Source organism: Wyeomyia smithii, chromosome 2 (genome assembly GCF_029784165.1).
Source record: "Wyeomyia smithii strain HCP4-BCI-WySm-NY-G18 chromosome 2, ASM2978416v1, whole genome shotgun sequence".
NCBI lineage: Eukaryota > Metazoa > Arthropoda > Insecta > Diptera > Culicidae > Wyeomyia > Wyeomyia smithii.
In genome coordinates, this window is record NC_073695.1 from 58238580 (window position 1) to 58263875 (window position 25296).

Below are 25296 nucleotides of genomic sequence, written 5' to 3' on the forward strand. Positions count from 1 at the left end.
CTGTGAAAAATCTGAAAAATATAAATTTTTTTCTAAGTTTTAACTTTTTTTGTTTTTTTGATTATCCAAGCTCAAATCAATGTTTAGGTAACTTTTTGTGGTTTTCAAAATAAATACAGTCATGGAGAAAATAATAAATACACTTGCTGTGTTGGATAATTTTTCGTATTTGCGCACTAATTTTAATTGTTGTATGATGTTATGTTACTTCACTATGATCCGCAGACACTCTTTTCAAAAGAGGCACGGAGAAATGACTGGAGAAATTTCCTTGTCGGTCATTCCGAAAATTTTTTGCGTGAGTTAGTGTTTTTAAAGTGGCGACAAAAATAAATACACTATTAAAATATATATACAAAACTTTTCAGTCATAATTTCACAAATGACGTCATATAAAGTGAATCAATAATCAATTTTTCGAGTTTATTTTTCGTAATTTATAGAAGATATAAGATATTTAGAAAATCCAGGAGAAAAGTTATATTGAAAATTATGATTTGAGGGAACTGTGTATTCAAAACTTGTTATATCTTTTTCTAACATAAGAGATAGAAATTCGACACCTTCGGCAAAGTTGCTAGCAGAAACATTTGCCACAATTTTCTCGCCTTGGTAATTGAACATTTGGATAGGCTAGATGTACTTCATCGTTCAGGGCCCGAGGAATACAACCCTGCGTCCCCGGTGACATTCAAGGCTCAGCGAAAGATAACATACATGGTGTACATTCAACAACAAACCGAACCACTTATTAAAAAAGTGTGTAAAAATTTACCTTTAGCTTATAGAATACCCTAGAATTAAAAGTTACCTGGCTTCGTTAAACATTTGCTTTCACGAAATGTACCCCAGATTTGTGAACAAATACGTAGTTCTTCGTGAGAAGCTCGCCCACAAACAAAACAAAAATTGTTGTTTAAGGACTTAAACTAACGTGTTAGATCTTTTCTCGTTGGCAAAGGTAAAGCTTCCCGAGCCGAGACTCAAACCTACGACGACTGGCTTGTTAGGCCAGCATCGTACTTCAAGACAAACTGGAAGGTTTTATTCGCTGGCAATACAAGGAGCTAAAAAACTCATTTCGAAATGGTAAATTGAGACTAGATTGACATTTCAATGATACCAACTTTGGCCAAACATCAAATATGCACAGCCAAAACCAAATCGATTATCATCTCTCCCTGTGTAAGCTGATAACCATGTCGCAATCGGATTTTAATAATCTTTTTTTCGTGCGACAAATTCGACCCCGGATCTTTTATTGTTACGGTCTCTCATCATTACAACTAGCGATCCTTAGCCGTAACCTTGACCACGAATCATATAAGCCGCCCTACCAGTCGCAGTTCTCGTTAGCTTGCCGTTATTATCGAATAGCAATCAGGTGACCTGCCCACAATGCTCTCATATTTCTCTTATAAATAGCTTCCTCGGGCGAGGAAGTTTTTCTTACCTTCCAAAAAGGACCCGACTGGATACAATAACTGGATACAATAACTGGACTGGATTCACAATAAGTGGACGGTAAGGGGTGGCATATAAACTGAACAAAAGCAAATCGTAACTAAATTGGACGAGATTGCAAAATGTTTTCCCCAGGGAACCTGTAACCTGTTGATTGGATTTGATGGAAACATTTAAATCAAGGTGAGCTGGCGTTGATGTTCCGGATGAATGATGTTGATTTTTTAGATAAAATTGTCTATTGTCTATTAGTTTTTTGGCGATAATGGCGATGGTCATGATACCAATCGGCAATAAATTTTTATTGCTTCTTCTAACGAAACGAATTGCCTCGTGGCCATACACTCAAATTTCTATAAAAAATCAAACCGACGTCACACAGTCGAAGCTGCTCCAGTAGCGCAGAAGCTGTCAAGTTGTTGTGCGACTACATTAAAATTGATAGCAGCAAAGTTCAATGTTTCGCAAGCAACATAGTTTTATCAATATGCAGATGTGCCTATACGGAGTCAAGCGAATGATGAATGGGCAAACGCAAATAAATCCAAAGCTCCAACTGCATGAGTCTAAACCAAGTTTTTCATTGTTTCTACTTCTGTCTCATTTGAGTATAACTTCTTACCATGTTGTGCGCTTGAAAATAACAACCCATCCGAGCAAGTTTTTATAGCTATTTGCATATACAGCAGACCCCATAAATCATTGTCTCCAAGGAAGTTGAATGTGATCCAGCGCCATCAGCAGCGCCTCTTGTCACTATATTTCGACCCAAACTCGTTTGCGCTTAAGATTTAATTGATTTGTCACACACCTTGACCTTCAAGGCACCCGCATGGTGGAAGTGTTGACCGTGTTGGTGAGGTGGTGGGGTCCATGATGTGGAGTAGGTTACGCACCGTTTTTTTTAACATCACTGTTTTGATGAACACCTTCGTCGCGACTCGCGACAAGTTCGTGCCTCGCAGCAGGTCGAGCCAAGCCAATCACTTTCGATCGATTTTGGCCGGAACGCGAATAAAGCGGCAACAACGACGACGATGATGATGATGAAGATGGTAAACAAGCTCTAATTGACTATAATTGAGCAAAGCACCCTCATTAATTGGCCGATCAATTAATTGTGATACATGAGCATAATACTGGTACTTTCCTTTCAAGGACGGTTCCATTAGGCTGAAACTTGGAGACTTAAAAGATGCCCGGAATTTACTTTTCTTCGAATGAACTGCAACAACCAGACAGTTTAAAAAAAAAAACTTTTGATGAATTCAATTATAATATGTCTATCATTTCAACAGATTTTTGTGTCAAAAAAGCAATACCAAGTAAAATCGTCCTAAAAAGCTGGAATCCAAAACAAACATTTTTTATTCTGATGTTACTTTATCTTTGCTTTTGACTGGACAAACAAATAAAGGACCATTTTGTCGCACGTGTTTTTTTTTAACTCATATTTTTTCAGTGGAATTTTAGCAAACAAAAAAGTCTTAAAGACCGGCATTCACTGTAAAAATTGAAAACTCTGTTTGAAACAGATTTTTTTTTTCGTATAAACAAATCCATGCGAACTAAATATTGTTAGTCTAAAAATGGTATTTCAGTTCGAAAGGATTGAACCAAGTTTGGATTGTAATATGAAAACACATATAAAAAACTTTACTTTGCGTAACAACGGCTTACGATTTTACGGTAGTATTTACTGTATTATTAAATTATGCAGAATCCTGCTACTGATATCTCAGTCAGGCACTACATTAGATAAACCGAAATAAAACTTTAATCGTTTACGTAGAATCTTAATTTCAGTATAACATTTTAGTTATAATAAAATAGCCCTAGAACAAACTAACTGAAATCAGATAGTAAGCACTAAAACCACCGAATCGTGTGAGTTATGATAATCATATAAATCACCAACGCAACCGCAAATGATTTGAAAACATAAAAAGGTCATTACTCTGTTCTACTGCATTTCATAGCACTGCGTAGGGGTAAGGGATGGGGGTTCTAAAACGTTAGACTCAGGGAAGGGACCGCGCCGGAGGACGGGGGACAACAGAGAGTATATTTTCGTGGAATGTGTGAACGTAATTTGTACCGCTCGGGTTCTACGGTAAGTCTGCACACCTGTCAAACCGTAAATGGCAAAATCGCACGGCGTGAAATCAGCGCAAATCGTAATTTCGGTACAGCACGGCTCATTAACGCCAACCAGCCAGCCAGCGAACCGGGGTGTTGTTTTTAACCCTTTCCCGCTCATAAGTTTATCATTAAAATTTATAGCTTCACGAGAAAATTCAAACTGAACACTTTGTAGACTAACTAAAATTACTGTCAACTGTAGTATTTTGAAGAAATTGCCCAGTGATGCTCTGAGGCAGCATATAAAAGTTTATGGAACAATCGTGAGCACAACAAACTATTTCATGTCAAGATATGATGATTATAATTCTTGGTGCTTTAAAGTCACCATGAGCGAGAAAGGGTTAATTAGTGGTGCCTTTGTGAGAGGTTTGAGTTTCAAACGCGTTCGACAGCATTCCGACGCGTTCAGGCCGCAAGTGCGTACAGAGGCTGTTCCCATAGCAATATCCAGCTAAAAAGTACTTGCTGTAACCGTGGAATTGATTGCATTTCGAGGAATGTTGATATTTACTGTTTAGAGACGAAGTAGAACAAACGAGGTGATAATAACTGATGCTTTCAGATAAAGTTTCAAATTCAATCGATGGCATCACTGGCATTCGGGGGCTTGAAACTGATAAGAGCAACATATGCGTAGAGACCAATTACAAACTGGTTATCTAACTAAAGGCGCAACGAAAGTTGCTCGTTTATGTGTGGCCGTCTACTTGCTACAGAAAACAGGATAAGCATAATTTTTTTCCTACGCTAGTGACTTACTTCCGACGGTGGGCCTTCGCAACACGTTGGAAACGACGGAAACATGGCCTAGTCCGGTAATTGACACGATTGAGTCTTTCTTGATGCACTCCTAGAAAGAAAAAAACGAAAACAAATTCGTATAGAAAGTCTTGTACCAAAAAACAATTATATTCGTAGATTGTTTTTTACATCAAATTGTAACCTCAGTAACTATTAGAGCACCCAGGAAAAGAACAATACTTGACCTTCTCAGGAAAGGACTCTGCAAGGTAACCTAAAGTTTGTAAGTTTGAAGTTTAGCAGTTGGCATTAGGCAATTGTGAACGGTAAAAGCAATGAAGAACGTTAGAAAGAGTTTAAACTATAAATTTGATATTAAACTTACAGTCAAATCAATTTCTTTTAACATTCCACATACTGATTTTATTGAGGTACTGTCTACAGAAAAAAAATAGTGTATGAAAAGCCTAATATGATGATAAGTCTTCAGCAAAGATAGACTGTATGTAATGTTGTCACAAAAAAACTGTTCTTCAACTTCTTTTTGTTTTTAAGATATAACGTTTCATATGGAATTAGTCCTTAAAATTAGATTTTTTCAAATATCTCGAAAACAGTACTATTAAGAAGGTTCAGCGTATAATTGTATATCATTTAAACACACAACTGAAGTTTTTTTTAATAAATCGATATATCTAAATAATAACGAGAGATAGAGAAAAGTTGTCAAGAGACTACTTCTAGGGAATTGTCTGAATTTTCATAGAAAAATTTGCTGTCCCGGTAAACTTCGAACCGCCTTTTTTTTATTTAAATGATTTCAAACACTATAAATTGATTTCATCTACATTCAAAGATTTACCTCGATAATAGTTTATAGTTAGCAAATGCATAGAATCGGACATGAGATACGTTCAAACTAAAAAAAAAATCGTTTAAAATGATTGATTTTATCGGAATGACAACATGCTTGCCTTTCAATTTAGTACATCACCTCGATTCTAAAAATATTGGATGACATACGGTCATTTGCAGCTGATGTCCAGAAAAGGCTGTTCTCACGAAACCGGAGGTCACCATCCAAGAATTCAAAAGGGTGTCTGAGTATCTTTGCATCATCATGATTATGGAGATACCATATTTGGTCACTTTCGGAAGTTTTCCATACATCGGAAGTCGTCATTTTAAAATTCAAAATGAGATGTGAAGTGAATTTCTGGCCTTTGGGCGTCATTCTGGTTCCGGATATACCCATATTGGGTGGTATTCGGCCATTTTTAGCTGTTTTCTAGAAACCGGAAGTCGCTATTTTGGATTTCGAAAGAGCATGTGGAGTTCATTTCTGGCCTCTGAGCGTCATTCTGAATCCGAAAATAAACAATTGGATTGTAATCGGTCTATTTGGGCTGTTTTCTAGAAACCTTAAGCCACCATCTCAAAATTCAAAATGATGTCTGAGGTCGATTTTTGGCTTCTGTGCTTGATCACGACTACGACAACACCCATTTTGGATGGTATTTGGCCACGTTCGGCTATTTTTTGGACACCGTAAGGTTCCATCTTAGGATTCAAAATGATATATGAGGTTGATTTTAGGTGTCTAGGCATCGTCCCGATTTGGTCACTTTCGGCTGTTTTCTAGAAATCGGAAGTCGCCTTCTTGGAATTCAAAATGGTGGCTGAGGTCGATATTTGACATCTATGCTACGTAACATTCACGGGAATAGCCATATTATGTGGTATTTGGTCGCTTTTAGATGTTTTCCAGAAACCGGAAGTCGCCTTCTTAGAATTCAAAATGGTGGCTGAGGTCGATTTTTGGCTTCTGTGCATCATCATTATTACGGAAATACCCATATTGGGTTGTATATGGTTACTTTCGACTGTTCTTCAGTCCCCTTCCTTCCAAAATAGGGAGGGGTGTCAACAGGGCCGGATTTAGACGCTGGGGGGCCCGGGGCAAATTTGTTTGTGAGGCCCCCTTTTCCTAAAACATTTAGAGGTAACGTTCTGTAAGGTGACGAGCAAAAAAAAACAAAGGTCGCCCTAGGACTAGGGGGGCCCCTTCAATCGGGAGGCCCGGGGCATTTGCCCCCTTTGCCCCCCCTCAAATCCGGGCCTGGGTGTCAAACCATAAAAACCTTGATCATCCCCGAAAACCTTTACATGCTAAATTTTGGCTCCATTTACTCGATTAGTTCTCGAGTCGCGCTGAAATTCGTGTTTCATTCCTATGGTACTCCTATCTGAAAAGAAAGGGGTGTCGTACCATCATGAAAGTATTTTTTGTTCCTGAAAATCTTCTCATGCCAAATTTGGTTCCATTTGCTTGATTAGTTCTTGAGTTGAGCAGAAAATTGTGTTTTATTTATATGGAACCCCTTTCTTCCAGAAGGGGAAGGAATGTCGAAGCACTATAAAAATATTTTTTGCCCCCAAAAATCTTAACACGCCAAATTTGGTTCCATTTGCTAGATTAATCTTGAGTCATGCAAACATTTGTGTTTCATTTGTATGGAAGCCCTTCATTCCAGAGGAGGGAAGAGTGTCGATCAACCATAGAAACATTTCTTACCCTCAAAAAACTCCACGTGCCAAATTCGGATCTATCTACTAGACTCCCATGGAAGGTAATCATGTTAGCTTTCTCGCAAAAAAATATTACGTCCTTGCGTGCGGCCTTTTGGCAATTAGCCATTGCGGACGAAAACATGCGTGTGGGCATTTTTTTACGTGTTTTTTGACTTTGTTTTCTATACTAGATTACACTTTGTGAAATTGAGAATGAAACTGGCAAATGTTGCGTCAGATTTCAAACGATTATAGCAAGCGAACGACTTAATGCATCTTAGTCATTTATATGTCGGTGGATAGATAAAATGTGTAACAATTTCTTGATATAATGTTCAACATTGTTTCTTTACTACTTTATGGTGGAAAAAGGTGAAAAGTTCCAAGGTCAAGCATTCCCATACATTTCCCTCGTTATTGGCTTGCTTCCCGAGCACAGATAATAACAACATGGACGAAATAAATTCCACTGCCTACATATTTTGACTCAACAAAGTGTTTTGGTTTGCTTGTCTTTGTCTAAGCTGCGTGGCCACGCCCTAATGGCAAAAATCTACTCTGAACTCGATACAAAAGACTGCGTGTAGAAAATTCAGCTTCAGTTTAGTTTGTTACACAACAGCGAATGGAGTATGGCTGTTAAAGGTACGCGACATTGAGAAACGAGAGCTGCATACGAGTCAACTTCCAGGCACTGCGGAGCATGTTACCTTTATTTTGCATACGGCAGCAACAGTTACTATCGTACGCTACAGGATATTTTGCTGGCACAGCTACTGGAGGGCACAGCGGAGAGCAAATTTCATGTGCGGCCAACAAAATATTCGATAGGCCGGTGGTGGTGCGATCATCAGCGTTCTATAGCACACATTTCGAGCTGAAGATTATTGGGTTCGGTTCTTTTTAGAACTATAAATGCTTGAAGATAAGAGTTATGAGAATTTCACAACTACTCCTAGTGTGAAATGTTCATCTATTTCTCAATAATCATTTTTACAATAACGACCAGGGCGTTTCCCAGTTAGCTCCGTAAAACATTATATGTATAGTGCCGTGTCAAATATACGTTTTGATAAATAAAAACGACCAGGGCGCACCAAAGATAGCATATAATATTTACATTTAGTCCTACGTCACCATTTCATACAACCCCTAGGGCTGTATACCTTGTAGTATTTTAAATTTTTTCGTTGTTTTATTTATCAATTCCTTCTCAGTTTTCGCGACAAAATTGTTGAAGTAGATCTTACGCTTCAGGCTTGATTAGAAATTCTCGATGGGACGCAACTTGGGGACGTTGAGCAGCAGTATTCAGCAGCTCCATCTCCTCCAAGGATCACTTCGAGTAGTGGGCCGACGCTAGATCCGGCCAAAACACCGCGTCTTCGGACTTTTGGTATTTTTTGATGAACGACGCAACTTCTGGCAGGCACTTCGTATTATAAATTTCCCCGTCCACGGCCAGTCCGGAGCGAAAGAAGAGCAACTTTGAAATCCCTTTCTCGGTGATTGTCAGCCACAGCAGCAGCTTCTTGGGGAACTTGGTGTGTGAAATAAACTTCACCTCGGTGCTCACTTCGTGGGGGAGGTAAAATACGAAGTTCCCTGCCAGTTGTTGCCATCCAGGGTGAGATAGGGCACGTCGTTCATCACCACCGCCTCGTCGTGATTTGCCGGAAAAATCGACTTGACCATCTTATTCAGGCGTTGCCGCTGCGTGATTGCCTGCAGCTCCGAGACTAGTGAACGGGACTGCTGCTTCCTGACATGTATGTACAGGTACCTTTTCACTGTTTAACATGTTGCACCGATCTCCTGGCCAAACGCACGCTGCGATGTAGCCACTTTTCCCTCGGTCTTCCTCTTCAGCATCCTTTGGAGCTTCTTGTCGCTCAGGGTCGTCGGCCATCCGAAACCGGGTTTTCTAGCAATTCTCTGATTGTTGTCCAATAGTGCTAAGATGTTGTAGATGCCGGAACGGGAGTATCCGGTGTCCAGAAGCTGCCGCATGATGTTCTTTTCCGACGCTACGGGGTACCGTTATTTGAACGCGCACATGTCTGAACGGAGCAACTTCACTTTTTTCGCCATCACAGTTAAGGCCTGAATACACACGCGGCGTGACAACGCCTTCCTGACGAAAATTGTCAGTACCTTCTTGAAACCTCCTAATGTGCCTTCTGGTATCTGACACCTTCCGCTTGCCCACACGAAAGGCGCAATCACGCCGTCTCGAACCCCGCCGTGTGCTAACCTTCTTGTCGTCATGCCACCCAATTCATGTTTGTTCATGTCTGTTGGATGAAAAAACAAGGCAACACACTTCTAGAATCACCAGCAGGCGGAAAATAATACAACACGGCGTTGCCGGCGCATTCGCCAAAAGAAAGCGACACAAGACCGTGTGGAAGGCGTGACGCGTCCACACGGAAGGCAGTCAAGTACGCAGCCGAAGGCGGCGATCGATCGATGTGTAATGTCCACGGTCCATACAAAATTTTTAGAATTTATATGAACAGTTGTCCAGGGGGGGGGGGGGAGGGGAGGGATTGAAAATCGTTTAAAATCTGTCCACGTGGTATGTGGATGGCCCCTAAGAGGCAATTCCCCAAAGCTTCCTACCCCTCGCAACTATGATTAGAATATTCAATACCGCAAACTTGAATTGACAGAAACCCATCCCCACTCACTAATAGAAAAGGTCGAAATTAATAAAATCATAACGAATTACCATTTCACCAGCCGATCCGCTTCCGCCGCAGGGATCCTTCCGAATGAATGGCCCTCCTGGGCCGAGCATTTGAGTCTGATTGTTCAGAGCAGGGTGCCCCACCAGTTTATTATTATTGGCACCATTACTATCGCTGCCAGTTCCGACGCATACATTTGCAGCTCCGTGGAGGCCACCGCTGTCCTTACGCTGCTGCTGGTTGCTGATGTCTCTAGTGCTGCCGGCACCGCCACCATCGCCACTGCTATTGGATAGGATGCTAGGAGTACAACCCATAACTACATGGGAACCCGTAGCGGTCGGATCGCGTTCCACGACGCACTTCGGACCGAATTTGACCGCTGCCGGTGGGTCCGGAACGCCACACTCTTCCACCGGAAGACCCGTTGAGGAACCGTTCAGCTCCTCCTGTTCTGTTGGTTCCGACCGGCAGCACTGACCAGATTTTTTCAGTATACCGTCTCCGGTGCCGCAGAGACCACCACCGCCACAGCATAAACCATTGAGCCACATTCACGGGTTACTCCTCCGGGCTCGTTTTGAGGAAGGAGTAAACAACTGCTGAACTGCTTCAAAAATAATTGGATGGTTTCATTTCATTGCTTTTCCTCATTAGCTTGACTGCGTTGAGATTTTCGTGGTAAATAATTTCGCTCTTGTATCAGCTTTTGAGCTTTAAGCTAGATTTCCCGATTAACTTCGATGTCATTCATGATTCTTTCATATCCAGAACAAAGAAACGGTTTAATTAAAAATTTTCACTTGTACTACGAGCACGACTCTCCCCGCAATTATTGCTTCGCGTTACTTCACGAAGTAACTTATCAATGAACACTCTCCCCAGCAGCCATAAATTCGATCACTTTTGTGCTTTTTGCTGCATTCTTTACACATTCATCTCCTTTTCATGCCACAATCTAATTGAAAATTCACAATAGCCAGCAAGCTTTCCGTTTCATCATTCTTCTACTGCACATTACTGTGGCTGCCTGCCTGTTGAAATTATAAGCACCCTTTTGTATTACCAGAGAACAACGCGGCTTCAATTACTGACTGCTCCTTATTTCAAATCCTCACTTTTCCCACATTTGGACTACACTACACAATTCTCGATAAAGAAATCACTCGCGCCAACAGTGCTCGGAACGATAAAACTAGAAACTTTTTCATTTATTCTCCGGCGTAGTTGCCTTCTGGTACGAGGAAACCATTTATTTCCGTTGCTTGGTTCCGACGTTGGTGATGTTGAATTACCGGTCGAGGAAATTCCTCCGCCTGTCGTCGGCTCCAGCCGGTCGTGTCACTAGGCAGAGATGATTAAACCTCGGGGCATGCGGCAACTGTGGTCCCCGTGGCTCTGTGGTTAGCGATGTCGGTCGGCTAGCTCTCCCACACGGTTGTGATATCGGGTTCGATTCCCGATCGAGTCGAGGATCTTTTCGAGCTGGAAATTTTCTCGACTCAGCACTGGGGCACGGTGTATCGTTGTACTTATCCTACACATGCAAAATGTGCCAAAAAACAATATCGATAACGAATTCTCTCAACTAATCTAGTTGATCGAGACCGCTATTAGCCCCAAGGCTAAGCGTGCGATATTGTTTTGCATGCGGCAGGAAAGTCGCTCCTATAGTTAACCAACAACAAACCAAGTGACGCTTCCGTTATTCTCTCGTGATGTTCCACTTGAGCGCTCCGGGTTTTTACTCAGGCAACGCAGGATGCGATGGCGTTTGCTGGAAAGACAACAAAAAACAAAGTGGGAGATGAATAAGAGAAAAAGCGATTAGCAGATTGCGTATGAAAGGGGAAGCCCTAATCCGCGCACTCGACACATGGATACTTGCAGAAGTCAAAAATGTGTGGTTTCGCTTTTAGTCGCTTGTTTCATGAAAGTATATCAAGTGCCTTTTGAAGTTTAAATATTTTTTGTACCTCGCTTCGTCAAGCTAGATTGCGAACAGCATTTTATGATAATTTCACAGAAAGTCTGTGACGGCAGTCGACTGAAGTTGATTAAAATTTCTTTGTATGACTTTTGAGTTCTTCAATGACGGTATATACGAACGAAAAATTTGCGAGGCATAGAAACTTTGTCGAAAATAAAAATATTCATAAGCTGAGCCCTGTCTAGAGATTACATTAACCTACGGTTAGGTGAATATGGACGCGACGCTTTTCGCCCTAACGTATGACAGAATAAAATTGAAAATATTATTCAGCTTATAACAAAAACATTCATTACAGCTAAACTCGAACACCGCCAAAAACAAATTGATTTTTATTTTGGTTCTACATGTAACAGCCGTTTGATTTGAGCCGCAATCACATTAATTTCAAATTTTCAGTAAAAGTTTGGTATATTTATTTTAATTTCTTTACTTTCTATCCGCCCATAATGATCGCTTTCAATTAAATCGTAATTTAATATTTGATGTCGCAAGTCACAGTTGTTGCATCCATATGTTTCGGTACAGTTTACAAACATTTTTGTCAATCAATCCTGTAAAAGTATCATTATACCCAGACGATCAATAATCAGCGTTTCTGTAAGTCGTAACCCAACCGTAATGCCTTCAATAAATCTTAAACCAAACCATAATAATCAATCTTCATTAGGCATAAACACTACTCGTGAATTTGATCCTGTTTCGGGCGAACAATCTTTTGCTACCGTCTTCCACGGGCATGGGAGCATTTAATCACCCTAACGCTAAGGGCTGATAGATTCGGTTGGAAATTGAATTATAGCAGTAAACTTTGCCTCCCACACATACATATGCACATGGTCGACGATCGATAACGTGATATAATCGTCCGGATTTCGATGTGACAGACAATTCCGCTCTCACGGATAACTAACGAAAATTACATTCGAATCGAGTGTTCCCCTTGGCACGTTTGTATACGTATATCGGACAGCACGAGCAATTACCGAAAATTTAATAACAGTTCATCGGGTTTCGGACTTGGGGTAGGTATAACTCGACCGCTTTGTGTGGCACATCAAACTTTGCACACAGCAGACGACTACTAGCAGCTAATTGAATCTCGACGCCGAGACTGGCCACGGCCAGGCTGGGTCGACCGTGAGTGGAATTTTATTATTCTGCTGGGTAATACAATTTTCTAGTCGTTTGGACTTTCGTACCGGTTCCGGTAACGTAGTCACAGGAGGATGGTTTCCGAAGAGATAGGTAATAACTCTTTAACTAGGAAAATTCGATAGAGTTGGGAAGTTTTAAAAAAATCTATCAACGAGTTACACACTAACGCTAATTGCATATTAAGCGCCACAAACTGTTGACCCGCTAGCATTATCGTTGAAAATAGATTAGTGAAATTTTCTTTTATTTAAACTCTCCCGCAAGTTAAAAAAAATAACGCTAGAGTAATAAAAAAAGGATAAACTTCTGCAATCAGCCCTTTGAAAAATATACCTATAAACCGTTAGTAAGCATGCTCACATAACAATATAGACAAACAAAAACCGCTGATTAGTCTTGAAAAGAAGGCCAACTTAGAAAATAATCCCAAAATAAGGTCAGACCCCCAAAACAACTTCTAAAGGGCGTTAATTAAGCAAATTAAGCTCGCGATTGTAAAAAAAACGCTTCTAAGGGCCTGGAAAGGTTGTTATAGACAATAATTCCAAGTAAACTTGAAAATTATCAGGAAACTCTTCTAATGTACTTTAGCATTAGTTAGAATACACGCAAAACTTTTCCTTATTACTTTAGAAGCAATAGCGCAAAATTGCCTTTTGGGTAACAAACCTATTACTTAAAAGGCAATAAAATTCTTCCCCACTCAAGTAACAACACATACTGCCATATATTTAGCACGTGTTACGGGAGTACGACTATCTAATAATGGTCGTTTCAACCACATGCAAGATTTTCTTTTGTCGAAAACTGCTCCCTTTCCATCTCAAGCAAAAAAAATCACACACCGTCCCATATGTTGCACATGTTACAAGTTTCTTCAATCTCCAATTCATCCGGTGTGCGTGTCTTAGTTCGCATACGGAGTAGAGGAAAAATATGACAAGAGCTGCCACGCAGCATTTTCCCCGTCATAGAGTATGCAAACGTTGTTGATTTCAAAGACTTGAAATGCGTCTTGAAATGACATCACGATCTGTGAACTGCGTTAGAGAAAAACAAAAACATTCGCTTTCCTGCAAGATATCTAAAACACAACTCATTGGTTCATGGAAACTCATTTGCACCTGTTTGAAAATACAATACTCGTGCCTATCCAGAGAATATTCGCAACTTTGGCTACTCTGGTCAGACAGTATTACATATTTCCATTACAACTAAACACTGAGGGACGAAACGAAAGTGTTTCTGATTAGACATTTGAGGTTGACGGTTGAGATTCTGATTATGTGTGGATGAAAAGGGACAAAAATGAACCTGATCGTTGCATCAATACAAATGCAGCGAGTGAAGTCTTGCTAACACATGCATTGCGGCGCTTGGCTGTATGTTCTCCTCCAGAAACACATACAAGCGTGTGCCCGTCATAATTTTTATTACTTTTTGTTTGTTACTCTTTGTGTAGTCATAAGACACAATAAGTAATAAAAAATTGCCCTAAAGTAATAAAATGTTCCCCGTTTGCGTTGGGTCTAACCATTCGTTACCTTTAATGCTACAGTGCGTGGCGGCGACGTAGGTGAACGAAGCGTCGGGTTCGTTAAACAAGGTAAACAGATCAAGCGGGTCGTTAGGTGTAGGCCCATCAGTGACAGTTTACGCGTATTGAGAATCAACGGTAGATTCTTCAATTACAGCCTGATCAATGTATACGCACCGACAAACGATAGATCCGGTTCCGATGATGTGAAAGAGGAGTTCTAGGAATATCGTCATCGAAGACGCAAACGCACAGGTTTGATGGTAGCAGTTCTTCTGTCCTACTATTGGTGGAAACAGCCTCCATGCTACCAGTAAAGAGAATTGCCTGAGGTTGGTGAACATCGCCGCCAGGGTTGCCACTAGATTTTAAATAAAATCTGACAGAACGAAAAAAAAAATTTGGCAAAAATCTGGAACTAATTTTCGAATAAAATCCGTGACAAAATTCGAAGTGATGATCTTTGTTTTGCTCTCACCGGATGTAGGTAGGCTAAGATCGGCCACGACCCATCACGCAATAATGACCTTTTTGAGAGACGATGCGAAAGAAATCTGGCACAAATCTGGCTCATTGGCGAATATCTTGTAGATTCTGGTAAAATCCAGATTTATCTTGCATACTGGCAACGTTGTTCGCCGTAGCCGAAGGAATGGCAATCTGTAGCACACATGGAAACGCCTCAATGGACAAGCCTGCTCTCGAATCGACTCGAATGGTTGGGGGTCGGTATTTCTCAGATGTCATAAATGTGCGGTCCTTCAAAAGCCAAACGTCGACTCAGACCACCATCTCGTGGTAGGAACGATTTGCGCCTGGCTAGCCAACGTAAGATGAGCACTTCGCGGAGGATACGATTGGACATCCACAAGTTGTCAACTGAGGGAGTTGATGCTGAGTACACACGGAAAGTTGATTAGCGGATGAGTTAACCGGTTGGAGACCTGAACGAACAGTGGAGGGACATCCGCGATACGGACAGCAATACAGTGAGAGAGGTGTTGGGCACGACCTCCAGGAACCCCACGCAACACGCGGTTTGATGCGGAGTGTCAAGAGGTGACGGACGTGCAAAATCGGGCTCGTGCTCGATAGGCTGAAGCGGGCGCAAAAAGACTCTAACAACGCATTTAACTTGAGCACGGTGAACGACCTCTTACAGAGGCGGAGGATAGCTTCTCCATGCACGACACGAGAAGTTCGTACAAAGTGGTAAATGGAATCAGGAATCGGAGGGTGCCAATCCCTGCCATGTGTAACGACAAGGAAGGAAACCTGATAACCGATGGGATTCTAGTGGCCATACGATAGAAACAACATTTCGAGGTATTGCTGAACGGTGAAGAGGATAGAGGCGTCGACAGAAATAGGATGTGGATCCGCCAAACTTGGATAAGGTTAGAGATAGGGTTTGCAATCCCGGGAACGATTTCCCGGGAAATAGCTTTTCCCGGGATTCCCGGATCCCGGGAACAGAAATATTGATTCCCGGGATCCCGGGATTCCCGAGTTCCGCGGAAAATTTTGTAAGGTTTTTCATAGTTTCTTATGCAATAGTGCAATAAAATTAAATACGTCAATCTGGTGCGGCCTGAAATAAATCATTTAATAAAACTCAAAGTCAGTATAGTATTTTAACGTAAAAATCATCTTTGCATGTTAATTATTGGGCTTTCATATGCTCTAAGACTGACTTATTTTAAGTCGTATTGAACTGATTATTCAGTATTGTATCGTTTCCTTCCGGTTTGTGGATCGAATAACGAAATAAGGTAGTTAGTTAACCAAAATTCTTTCTTGGAATCTTACGCTCTAATCAACGGTGATATAAACTCCAAAAGGGTTTGAAATGTTGTTCTGTCAATTTGAGACTAGATTTGAGACGCAGTTTATTTGAAAAAATCGCAATGACATAGCAAATATATTTAATAAAAAACAGCAATTAGTTTTGCTACCGCTCAAGTAAATCGTTAAGGTTTATTGTAGTGTAAAAAATATTTTGCCCAAAATTTCCGTACCAAATATAGCAAATATTTTCCTCGTTTCACTCAGCTTTCTCTTCAACAAACTGAAAGAATCGGACACCAGTTTCCAATTGAATGTAGCAATAGCTGTAATCGGTGATTTGAAAGTATTCTAGATTCAGCAGACTTGAGCAAAGTTTTACAGAAGACATATATATATATATATATATATATATATATATATATATATATATATATATATATATATATATATATATATATATATATATATATATATATATATATATATATATATATATATATATATATATATATATATATATATATATATATAACATTTTTGAGCTTAAAGAAAAAAAGTCAGCAGATCTGAAGCGATTGTTTGACGACATGAAGACCTTTAATCCTCCTCTCCTGCAAATATATGCTACAAAAATCGATCACGAATGTTATTCAATTCATATTCAAGTGTTTTGTATCTCATTTGTTTTTTGTACTTCATGCGAATTTAGAATGAAATTGTAAACCATTTTTTATTGCCTTTTACTGATAAACTTCATTGAAAATCTCATTTTTGTTAAAAAAATTTTCCCTTTCCGGTTCCCGGGAATTCCCGGGAAATGAGATTTTTTATTCCCGTTTCCCGGGAAATCGATTTCCGGGAATATTGCAAACCCTAGTTAGAGAAGCTTGTAAAGAGTTAAAAAACTACAAAGCAGCTGGAAAGGACGGCCTCCAAGCCGAACTTTCCAAATTCGTGAGTAAACAGCTGTTACGTGCATCGGCTCATCTTGAAAGTTTGGTCCGAAGACAAACATTTGTCCGGTGGTCTATAAGAAGGGCCACCGAGTCGATAACATTCCTGAATTCTGCATTCTTTTCCCATCCGTTGCAGGAAGCCTTTGTCGGAAAGTATCAGTGCGGTTTCCAGGAAGGGCGATCTACAATGGAATAAATGTTCACTTTCGGAGTCATCCACATTCCACGTGGACAGCTTTAGGGGGGGGGGGGGGAGGTGGGTTTGTGTTATGTCCACGGTCCATATAAAATTTTATATGGGCATTTGTCCACGGAGGCGAAGGGGGGGGGGATTTTTTTTTCCTCATCTATAGTTTTTTTGACACGGCACAAATACAAAAGGGGGGGGGGGATTAAAATCGTTGAAAATCTGCCACGTGGAATATGGATGGTCCCTTTACAACTTCAGAGAAGTAAACTTACAGATGATGAGTCTATCTGTTAAGGCGTCATCTGATTCAGTTGAGCATAACAAATTATGGCAACTCATGCTTCAGCACCGTATCGCCATCGAAACTGATTAAGCTATTTCGTGCCACCGTTAACAGCTTTTCATCATGCGTCAGGATAGTGGGTGTAATTTCGGACCCTGAAGCAAAGTGACGGGCTCTCGAACCTGTTGTTGGGCGCTGATTCTTCCGGTGGTACTCTACGGCCATGAGTGTTGGTCGATGAAGGAGGCCGATCAGCGAGCACTTGGAGTCTTCAAGCGTAGGATCTTGCGTTCAATACTTGGCGGAAAACTGGAGAACGGAGTGTGACGCAGGCGCATGAACCACGAGATGTATCGGAGGAGCGACTGTCGAAGATAGTATTCAGCAGAGAGCGCGGTAGAGGTCGATGACTCCGTGGTAGAGCCCGTACTCGTTGGATGTGTGGTGTGGATGAGTATGCCGGATCGGTGGATGTAAGGGGCGATTAGAGAAGACTAGCCTAAGATTGTGTGATGTGGAAACGTACTCTGGAGGCGGCAGTGGGTTTTTAACGCCTGTCACCATGAGAGTTAAGTAAAGTTTGTAATTTTAAAATTATGCCGAGAATATTAAAAGTTTTCAATCAACAAATCATCAAATCCCATTTAGTGAGGCACTTGATTGCTCGAGGATTGGTATAGCGGCTGCTATAGCTGCAAAATTTGTGTTTTTTCGACAATACATTTTCGAATACCACCGTCAGGTTGAGAGCGTTTTCACATTAGTTCTCAGCTATAGTTAATAGCTATTAGCGAGGTCGACTTATACGTCTTGCGTCGGGAACGCGTCTGACCGGAGATTAGAAGTTGTGGGTTCGAGCCCCACCTGCTGGACTATAATTTTCGTGAATTTCTAATTAACTATTTCCCCAGTTAGTACATTTTCAATCGTCAGCTCCACATTTTCTGCTTGAAATAGAAATAAAAATAGTTTGACTTGCATTATAGCCTAAAAAAAAGAAATTTCTTCTCAAGGTTGCCTATTTTGACAAGGCGAAAAGGAAACCATGTCTTGCAACGAAAAGAAAGAGGGACATTTTTCTCTTCGACAACTCCTGCGTTGGCAGTGAAAATTTCTTCAATACATAATAAAACAATTCGAAGTGTAATTATTTTTGAAAAGGAGGAAGTTCCTCCTATTATGTTAGGTACCTGTTTCTTCCGAATTCACCATTTTTCAATAAAGAACTTTAAACATCTTTTTGACGTCAAAAATACCTCCTGAGAATTCGGAATTAAAGTTCATTTGATAGCAGCGATCAAAGTAGGCGTATTTGAAGTCTGATTGATTGATTTGTTTGTTTAGTCAGTTTATTTCTTTCGTCTACAAAACAGGACTCCGCATTTCATCAATAATTCCAACATTAAAGCAAATATTTTGCAAAAAGTGTTTTTTCATGAAGTTCAAATGTTACAGAAGTATTTCACGGGAAAATATAGTGCAATCTTCGAATATTTGATTCCATTACCAGTGCTTGTAAATAAGGCATGGTAGCAATTGTGAGGGAAAACTGAGTTCGAAAATGGAACATTTTTTTAAAACTAGTAATGAAATAGTAATACATAAACAATCTCAATAAATCTTTCTGAACAGCATCAGGAGAAGTTGCTTGAAGTTTTTACGTAATGTTTGAGTTTTTTATTAAATAATGGAGAAATTTCGCATATGAAAATTGTCCTGATCATAGTACATTTCCGGACTGTTCCGATCATGATACATTACCTTACGTCGAAACGAATTTCGGACAGCGCCCAGGTCTGAAATTCTACAAGACCACTGCCAGAGAAGATGTCTCTAGTTAATAAATGAGCTAGGAAACGTTTGATTTGATAAGGGATTTGCAGCTGTGGAGCGAAAGCCAAGGTTCAAGAAAATAAACTTTCAAGTGATTGAATAAACTCTGATATAAAAACATTTCTGTACCTCTAGCCAATACCGAAACACAAATGGTTCTGAAATTTTGGATCCAGTTAGAGAACAGAAAATTTTCTAGCGAATTATTTAGTACGTTTCTACTGCAATGAGGTTAATGATTTATAAATGGTAAAAATACAAAACCTTATGTTGGATTTGTGGGAAATTTCTTCACGGAAAGAACGCATTTCCAATAGGAAAGAATATAAATTGTCATTATGTTAACTGTCAGAGCAATCATATGTTAATTTTTGCTTCTACCCTAATCGTTCGGCTATTGTTAAGGTAAGAAAGAGTAAATAATATTCAAATCAAGGCATTCAATACTTTTTCAGTCAATTGTATCACATACCATGAGAAGCTCGTAGCTTCAAGGTTACCGAGGCCGCTTTGATAAGCGATTATTCATGGGTACGAATGTTAGCGAAATCCTACCGTTCGGTGTCAGGGGGACTTTAACGTATGGGTTTTTTCGCAAGCTCCCCCCTCCCCTTATCTCTCTACTTTAACCCTTTCACGCTAAATTGAAAAAAAAAATCTCCTTAATATAATTACCTATACTTGGCGAAAGTAACGAACGAGGCTCGGTGAAGAAGAGCAGTAGAGTTTGCATATAAGCGTGTAAAGAGAAGGGTAAAAGTAAAAAAAAATTCGTCGCTTACCACGGTGGCAAGAGTACCCTTCCTTTCTGTAATAGTCCTTAGAGATGCAGAGGTAGCTTAGTCTCTGGCAACTAAGATAATTGCAACAATTTTTTTCTTCATTCCCTCACCGGGGCTTAGCCGGGGCCGTTAAAAAGCAAAGAAAAGCCTTAGTGCTACATTCCGTATCGGGATTCGACCTTCTGTTTTACTATACACAGACTTCGCAGCCGACTGTTAAGTGTACAGGACTATCTGCGGTCCTTTTACACAATTTTGAGCTGGCTAAGGGTACCAAAATTTGAAGCAACGCTTAGAAATATATGTTCTTTCATATTTTTCCAGTTTGAGCTCCAGAGTCAATTTTTTTCACTTCTGTCGACCAGTGTAATTTTTTGAAGCTTCAAATATATGAAAGCACCCGAGAACAATGGAATTTTTATATTTTATTGAGCATCTCCCTGAAAGCACAATAAAATTGTTAGTAGAATTTGTCCTTATGCTTCTAGAACTAAATTGATCATTTTTCCTCATAAGTCAAGAGCTTCTCTGACCAAACAATAATCACGTTATTAAAATCAATAGAATTAGGTTAAGTTGGGCTGAAAAATTCGAGTACTTGGGACTAGATTACGATAAAAAAGTGTTTTTGAAGAGTGCATTAGCTTTTGGTGTCGAAGTGTTAAAAGTTACGTTACACAAAATTATTACCGATATACGACGAAAATCGTTTCAATTTTCAGTTGCTCTCTTTCAAAGTCGACCCTCCTCTATGGATTTAATGAACTAGCGATTAGTGTTTCACAAGCTAATTTTTGCTAATACGTTAGTTGAAAATTAACGGCACTTATTGGCAATTGAGCAATTCAGTGGAATAGTGCTCACCAGTGACGAATATTGATAATATATATCGTGCAAAATTCTGCAATCAATCAAAACCAAATTGCTAATAATATAAATGTATGAAATTCGAAAACCTTCAGCTGATTTGCTGTATAAATAGCACTACTTGGGGCGATTAAAGCAATCTACTTTTTCTTGCAGCATTCGGCAAATGCTCATCGTTAAAAGCGTAAGCTTCTTCAATCGATGGAATGGAAAAACTCTGTTCGGAACGTCTGTGGAAACAAAGCCTCGAAAAGCTTCCTTTTTCGATTTATGAGAAGTAGCTGCAAACGGTGCGGAAAATTCACTTGTTGCAGATTGTTTTCCAGCAGCCCATGTTTCCCAAACCCGGAAACCATATGATAATAACTTACAGGAGATAGTTTCCAGCTGCCAGGAAGTTTCCACCGTCAGTTGCAGTGTGCTTGACCTGCAGCAGAGTGGGCATATTCTGGCCCACAGGCAATGGATTGTTTATTTCAATATTCAACAGCGCAGTCTCGAAGAGTCAATCAGCTAAAGTGTCTACTAGAAGAGTTTTCCTTTTCTGAACACATCAACAAACTAATCAATTATGCTCGTCATTTTGTTGGAAACTTTTACAGGTACCGAGACGGTCGGGGCTTAACCTTCCGGCAAAGTGCTATCATCGCCAGCTGCCAAGCGATGCACTCTTGCCGAGTCAATCTGCTGGTAACTTTCCCGGCTCACATTCAATCAACCGTTCACAATCACTTGCCTGATTCCTGTCCTTTCCCGATGAAATCACAAAGAAGCTTTCAACACACATATAGTGCAGGTGCAGAAAAGTTGGAAGTCAAGATCCGGTTTGATTTCACCGCTCTATAAGTTATGGAAAAAACTTTCCTCCCCCGCAGTGTGACCTTTCCAACTGCGCTACATTCGATGCATTCCCTTTGTATATAGAAGTAACTATGATACGGATATTTTTCATGATCTCCGCGCGGTCGCGAGGAAAATAATTTGTACTAACTCATCGATTAAATCCAGATCTGTTAGGTTTGAACCCTAAACTTTTCCAAACAGAGATAAAATGCATCCACAGAGCGGAGAAAAAAAACGAAAAATGTTTACCATCTCAACCCCCCAAGAATGGATGGGAAAAGTTGGAACCAAAATAAATGGTAATTAGAATTGATTATCCATCGAGCTCCAGCGCAATTACAACGTGATAAACGAGTAGGGGGGCACATTCCAAGTCACCACTGACTGGTAGATAATATAAATACAATCACGAAACCGAGAGCCGTTCGCCTTCAGGTAAGCAAACTCAAATCGATTACTATTTTTCTGTCTATCTCAGATACACCATTCAATATCCTGTGTCAGTTTAAATGAATCTTCTCGTTCGCTTGCAGTTCTGGCTAATCCACTTATATCGACCAACCACCAGCTGAACCACTGTCGTCCCACTCAAAGTTATGCATGACATGACAGCCATCGTGGCTTGTCCATCGGAGTGGAATGCACCGCATCCATCCATCACTCGACGAAAGGCCATTCCTGGGTGGCGGGTGCCGACAACAATGGATCTGCATTTCCTAACGAAGGAGATAAGCAAAACCTGTGTCGTATGTACCTACTGTGCAACATGCACCGGTCTAATTTTATCACAACGTATTTCCTACGAAATTCTGACTCTACCACTGGAGCGTCCAACTTCCAGCCGGGGTTACGGTTGATAGGATCGCTGCATATTTTGGCAGCAGAAGTTTCGACAGCAAAACGTTTTGACCCGTTCATATCCGGAAAAGAGAGAGAGAGAGAGACTAGGAGCGTTATGTGATGATGCTGCAGCATCTTATCGTTGTATGTACAGCATTTGGACAGCATTTTAACGGTGACAACTGTTGGTGACTGGCATGATGTGACACCATTTTCCTGTATGCACTAGAAACATTTCTCTCTTCCGAAAATGGGTATGGGTATGAAAAATATGTAATTTAACATTAACAGAGTCTAGAAATAAACGTTTTTTGATATTTTTTTGTTTTTTAATATTTTTGAGATTGAATTGAGCTCAGAATGATCGCAGACCACCTTAAAGATTATAAATGCCATAAATAATTATGAAAATATAACAAAAGCAATAAGCAAAAGCTGAAATTGACAAAAAATAGCTTCGAATTACAAAAAAAAAAAACGGGAAACAAACCTGTTCCAGATTCAAAACAACATTGTTAAATCTAGTTTTTTTAGCATAGAATATTACTAGCAATCTAACCTTTTTGTTGCCAAAGAATGAATTGTGTTATATTGATTATACATTTCAGGGAATCTATTCTTGTTGCTAGAGAGCCATGAATAAACTACATTCGAAAAAGACGTATTTTCACAAACGGCTCTGATTTTCCAAACTTCATTTTCAAATATCCCAGAAACGAATGCAATTTGGAAGTTAGTTAGTAAAGCTTTATGATTCTTTATGATCTAATAGTTGAAATTCAGAGAATTCTTTAAAACTTGACATTAACGTAAAATTTATCTTACGTTTCTCCATTGTAAAATTCTCACCAAAAAATAGAAAAAAATTCATGTTTCAACGAAACAAATAATTTTGAGGAAAATTCAACTTTGCTTTACATGAACATAAAATTAAGTGGTATTATTTCAACTTTCTAAATTTAAATCTAAATAACTTGAAAACGGATGCTTTGAGAAAGTAATTCATTAGAAGCTTTCTAAATGGAAATCTTTTTCAATTATTAGAAGACAAACATTTTTAAAAATGTTAAAAAAGTTTTTTTTTAAACTTGTATTGAAGGTTATTTCAAAAAATTATCTGCTTGGAATTTTATCCATAGTTCCGTTATAACTTGAAAAAAGTTTATTTTTGTTGTAATAAATTAGAATTCAGTGTTTATTTATAATTTACTTCTGTAAAACAAATTTGTTTTTTTTTCACGGTCTATTATTAAGTGACCCTTCTTTCTCTACCTCTAATTCAAAATAACTTTTTTTTCTATTCTCGCTTATTTTTCGTCGGTCTAGTTCCGCCACTGTTGTTGTGCCAATCACCGACGCCCAGGGAAGCAACTCCACCCAGAACCCTAACTCACGACCCGTTTATTAACGGACCGGCACCAACGGCTCTACTTCCTCATGCGATGGAAGGCGTGATCCTAGAGATTTTTCGCCTCAGAAAATCTCCCGGTGTCGGCTAGAATTAAATCTAGACCAGTTGGATTGGTTGTGAGTGGATCACGCCACCTCACAACCATCGACACCTATGTCGGCGGTGGGATTCGAAATCCAGGCGTTGAGCGTGGTTGGCGGAGACGTTACCAACCACACTAGGCCCCCGCTCCGCAACTTGTTACTTATAATATTATATTAATTCATTTAATCAAAAACTTGTTCACTTTATTCATGACTAAATATTCAAATGATCAGAAAAACATTATTAGCTTTCACAAATCCTGGAATATTGGCTCCATATGTTTGTCAATTGTGATAACTGGAAACTAGTTTCTAGTTACCAACCAAAGCATACAAACAATTATTCATTGGTTTGACGAACTTGCCCGATCCTGAAGGGTATGATTTTTTGGAATGGGTTCCTGAAATTTGTCACATGATGATCGAGATTTTGACTAACAATTATCATGGTCTCTTTCAAACTTTCAATCGCGACTTTTTCATCAATAAGGGATGTCCTTTCAGTGGTGCGGTACTGTCAGAAAGGCACAAAACGTACTCAGTAATATTAGAAAAATCCTAGCTGCTTGGAAACTTATTTTCCATTTAGGAATATTTCAATGCAAGGCTATATCATAGATTTTTTCAAGGAGTATCCGAAAACGGCGCAAAATGGTAAAAAGACGGGACAATTAAAAACAGTCGAAAAAACGGTACTGTCCCGTTCAAAATGGTACGTCTGGTCAGCCTATCTGTTATGAATAATAATCATGCGGGCAATCAAACAACTTTCAATACTTTTCAGGCATCACCAGTGTTGACTGTAGCTAGTGGTAATATTTCAAATTCAGATAACAACAAATTAAAGACAATTAAATTGAAAAACATCATGTCCCTCTGCCGCTATTTTTACCTCGAAAACAAAACCATCTTTTTGAAGCTGACTTATGAGAAATGTCAGAGAAGGAAATAGTTCCTAATTGAACTCGAAAACAGAAACATAAAATGAACCGTTGGCAAGGGTAAGATGGCGAGTTTGATAAATTTCCCATGGAAGGTAATCATGTTTACTCAATTGCAAAAAAATATACGTCCTTGCGAGCGGCCTTCCGGTAGTTGACAGTAACATTCGTCATGGCGGACTT

The 25296-nt window shown here is 39.7% G+C and overlaps 1 protein-coding gene across 1 annotated transcript in view; it reads right to left on the minus strand.

The window, feature by feature from the left end:
* Nucleotides 1-4351: 4351 nt before the first annotated feature.
* The window catches only part of LOC129719635 (uncharacterized), a 98223-nt gene continuing 77278 nt past the window's right edge, over nucleotides 4352-25296 (minus strand). Inside the window, exons 2-3 of the mRNA XM_055671029.1 lie at nucleotides 9653-11388; nucleotides 4352-4459 (exon numbers count right to left, since the gene is read on the minus strand). Of these exons, the coding sequence (XP_055527004.1) occupies nucleotides 4352-4459; nucleotides 9653-10165 (621 nt within the window). The 5' untranslated portion in view covers nucleotides 10166-11388. The remainder of the gene's footprint in view (nucleotides 4460-9652; nucleotides 11389-25296) is intronic.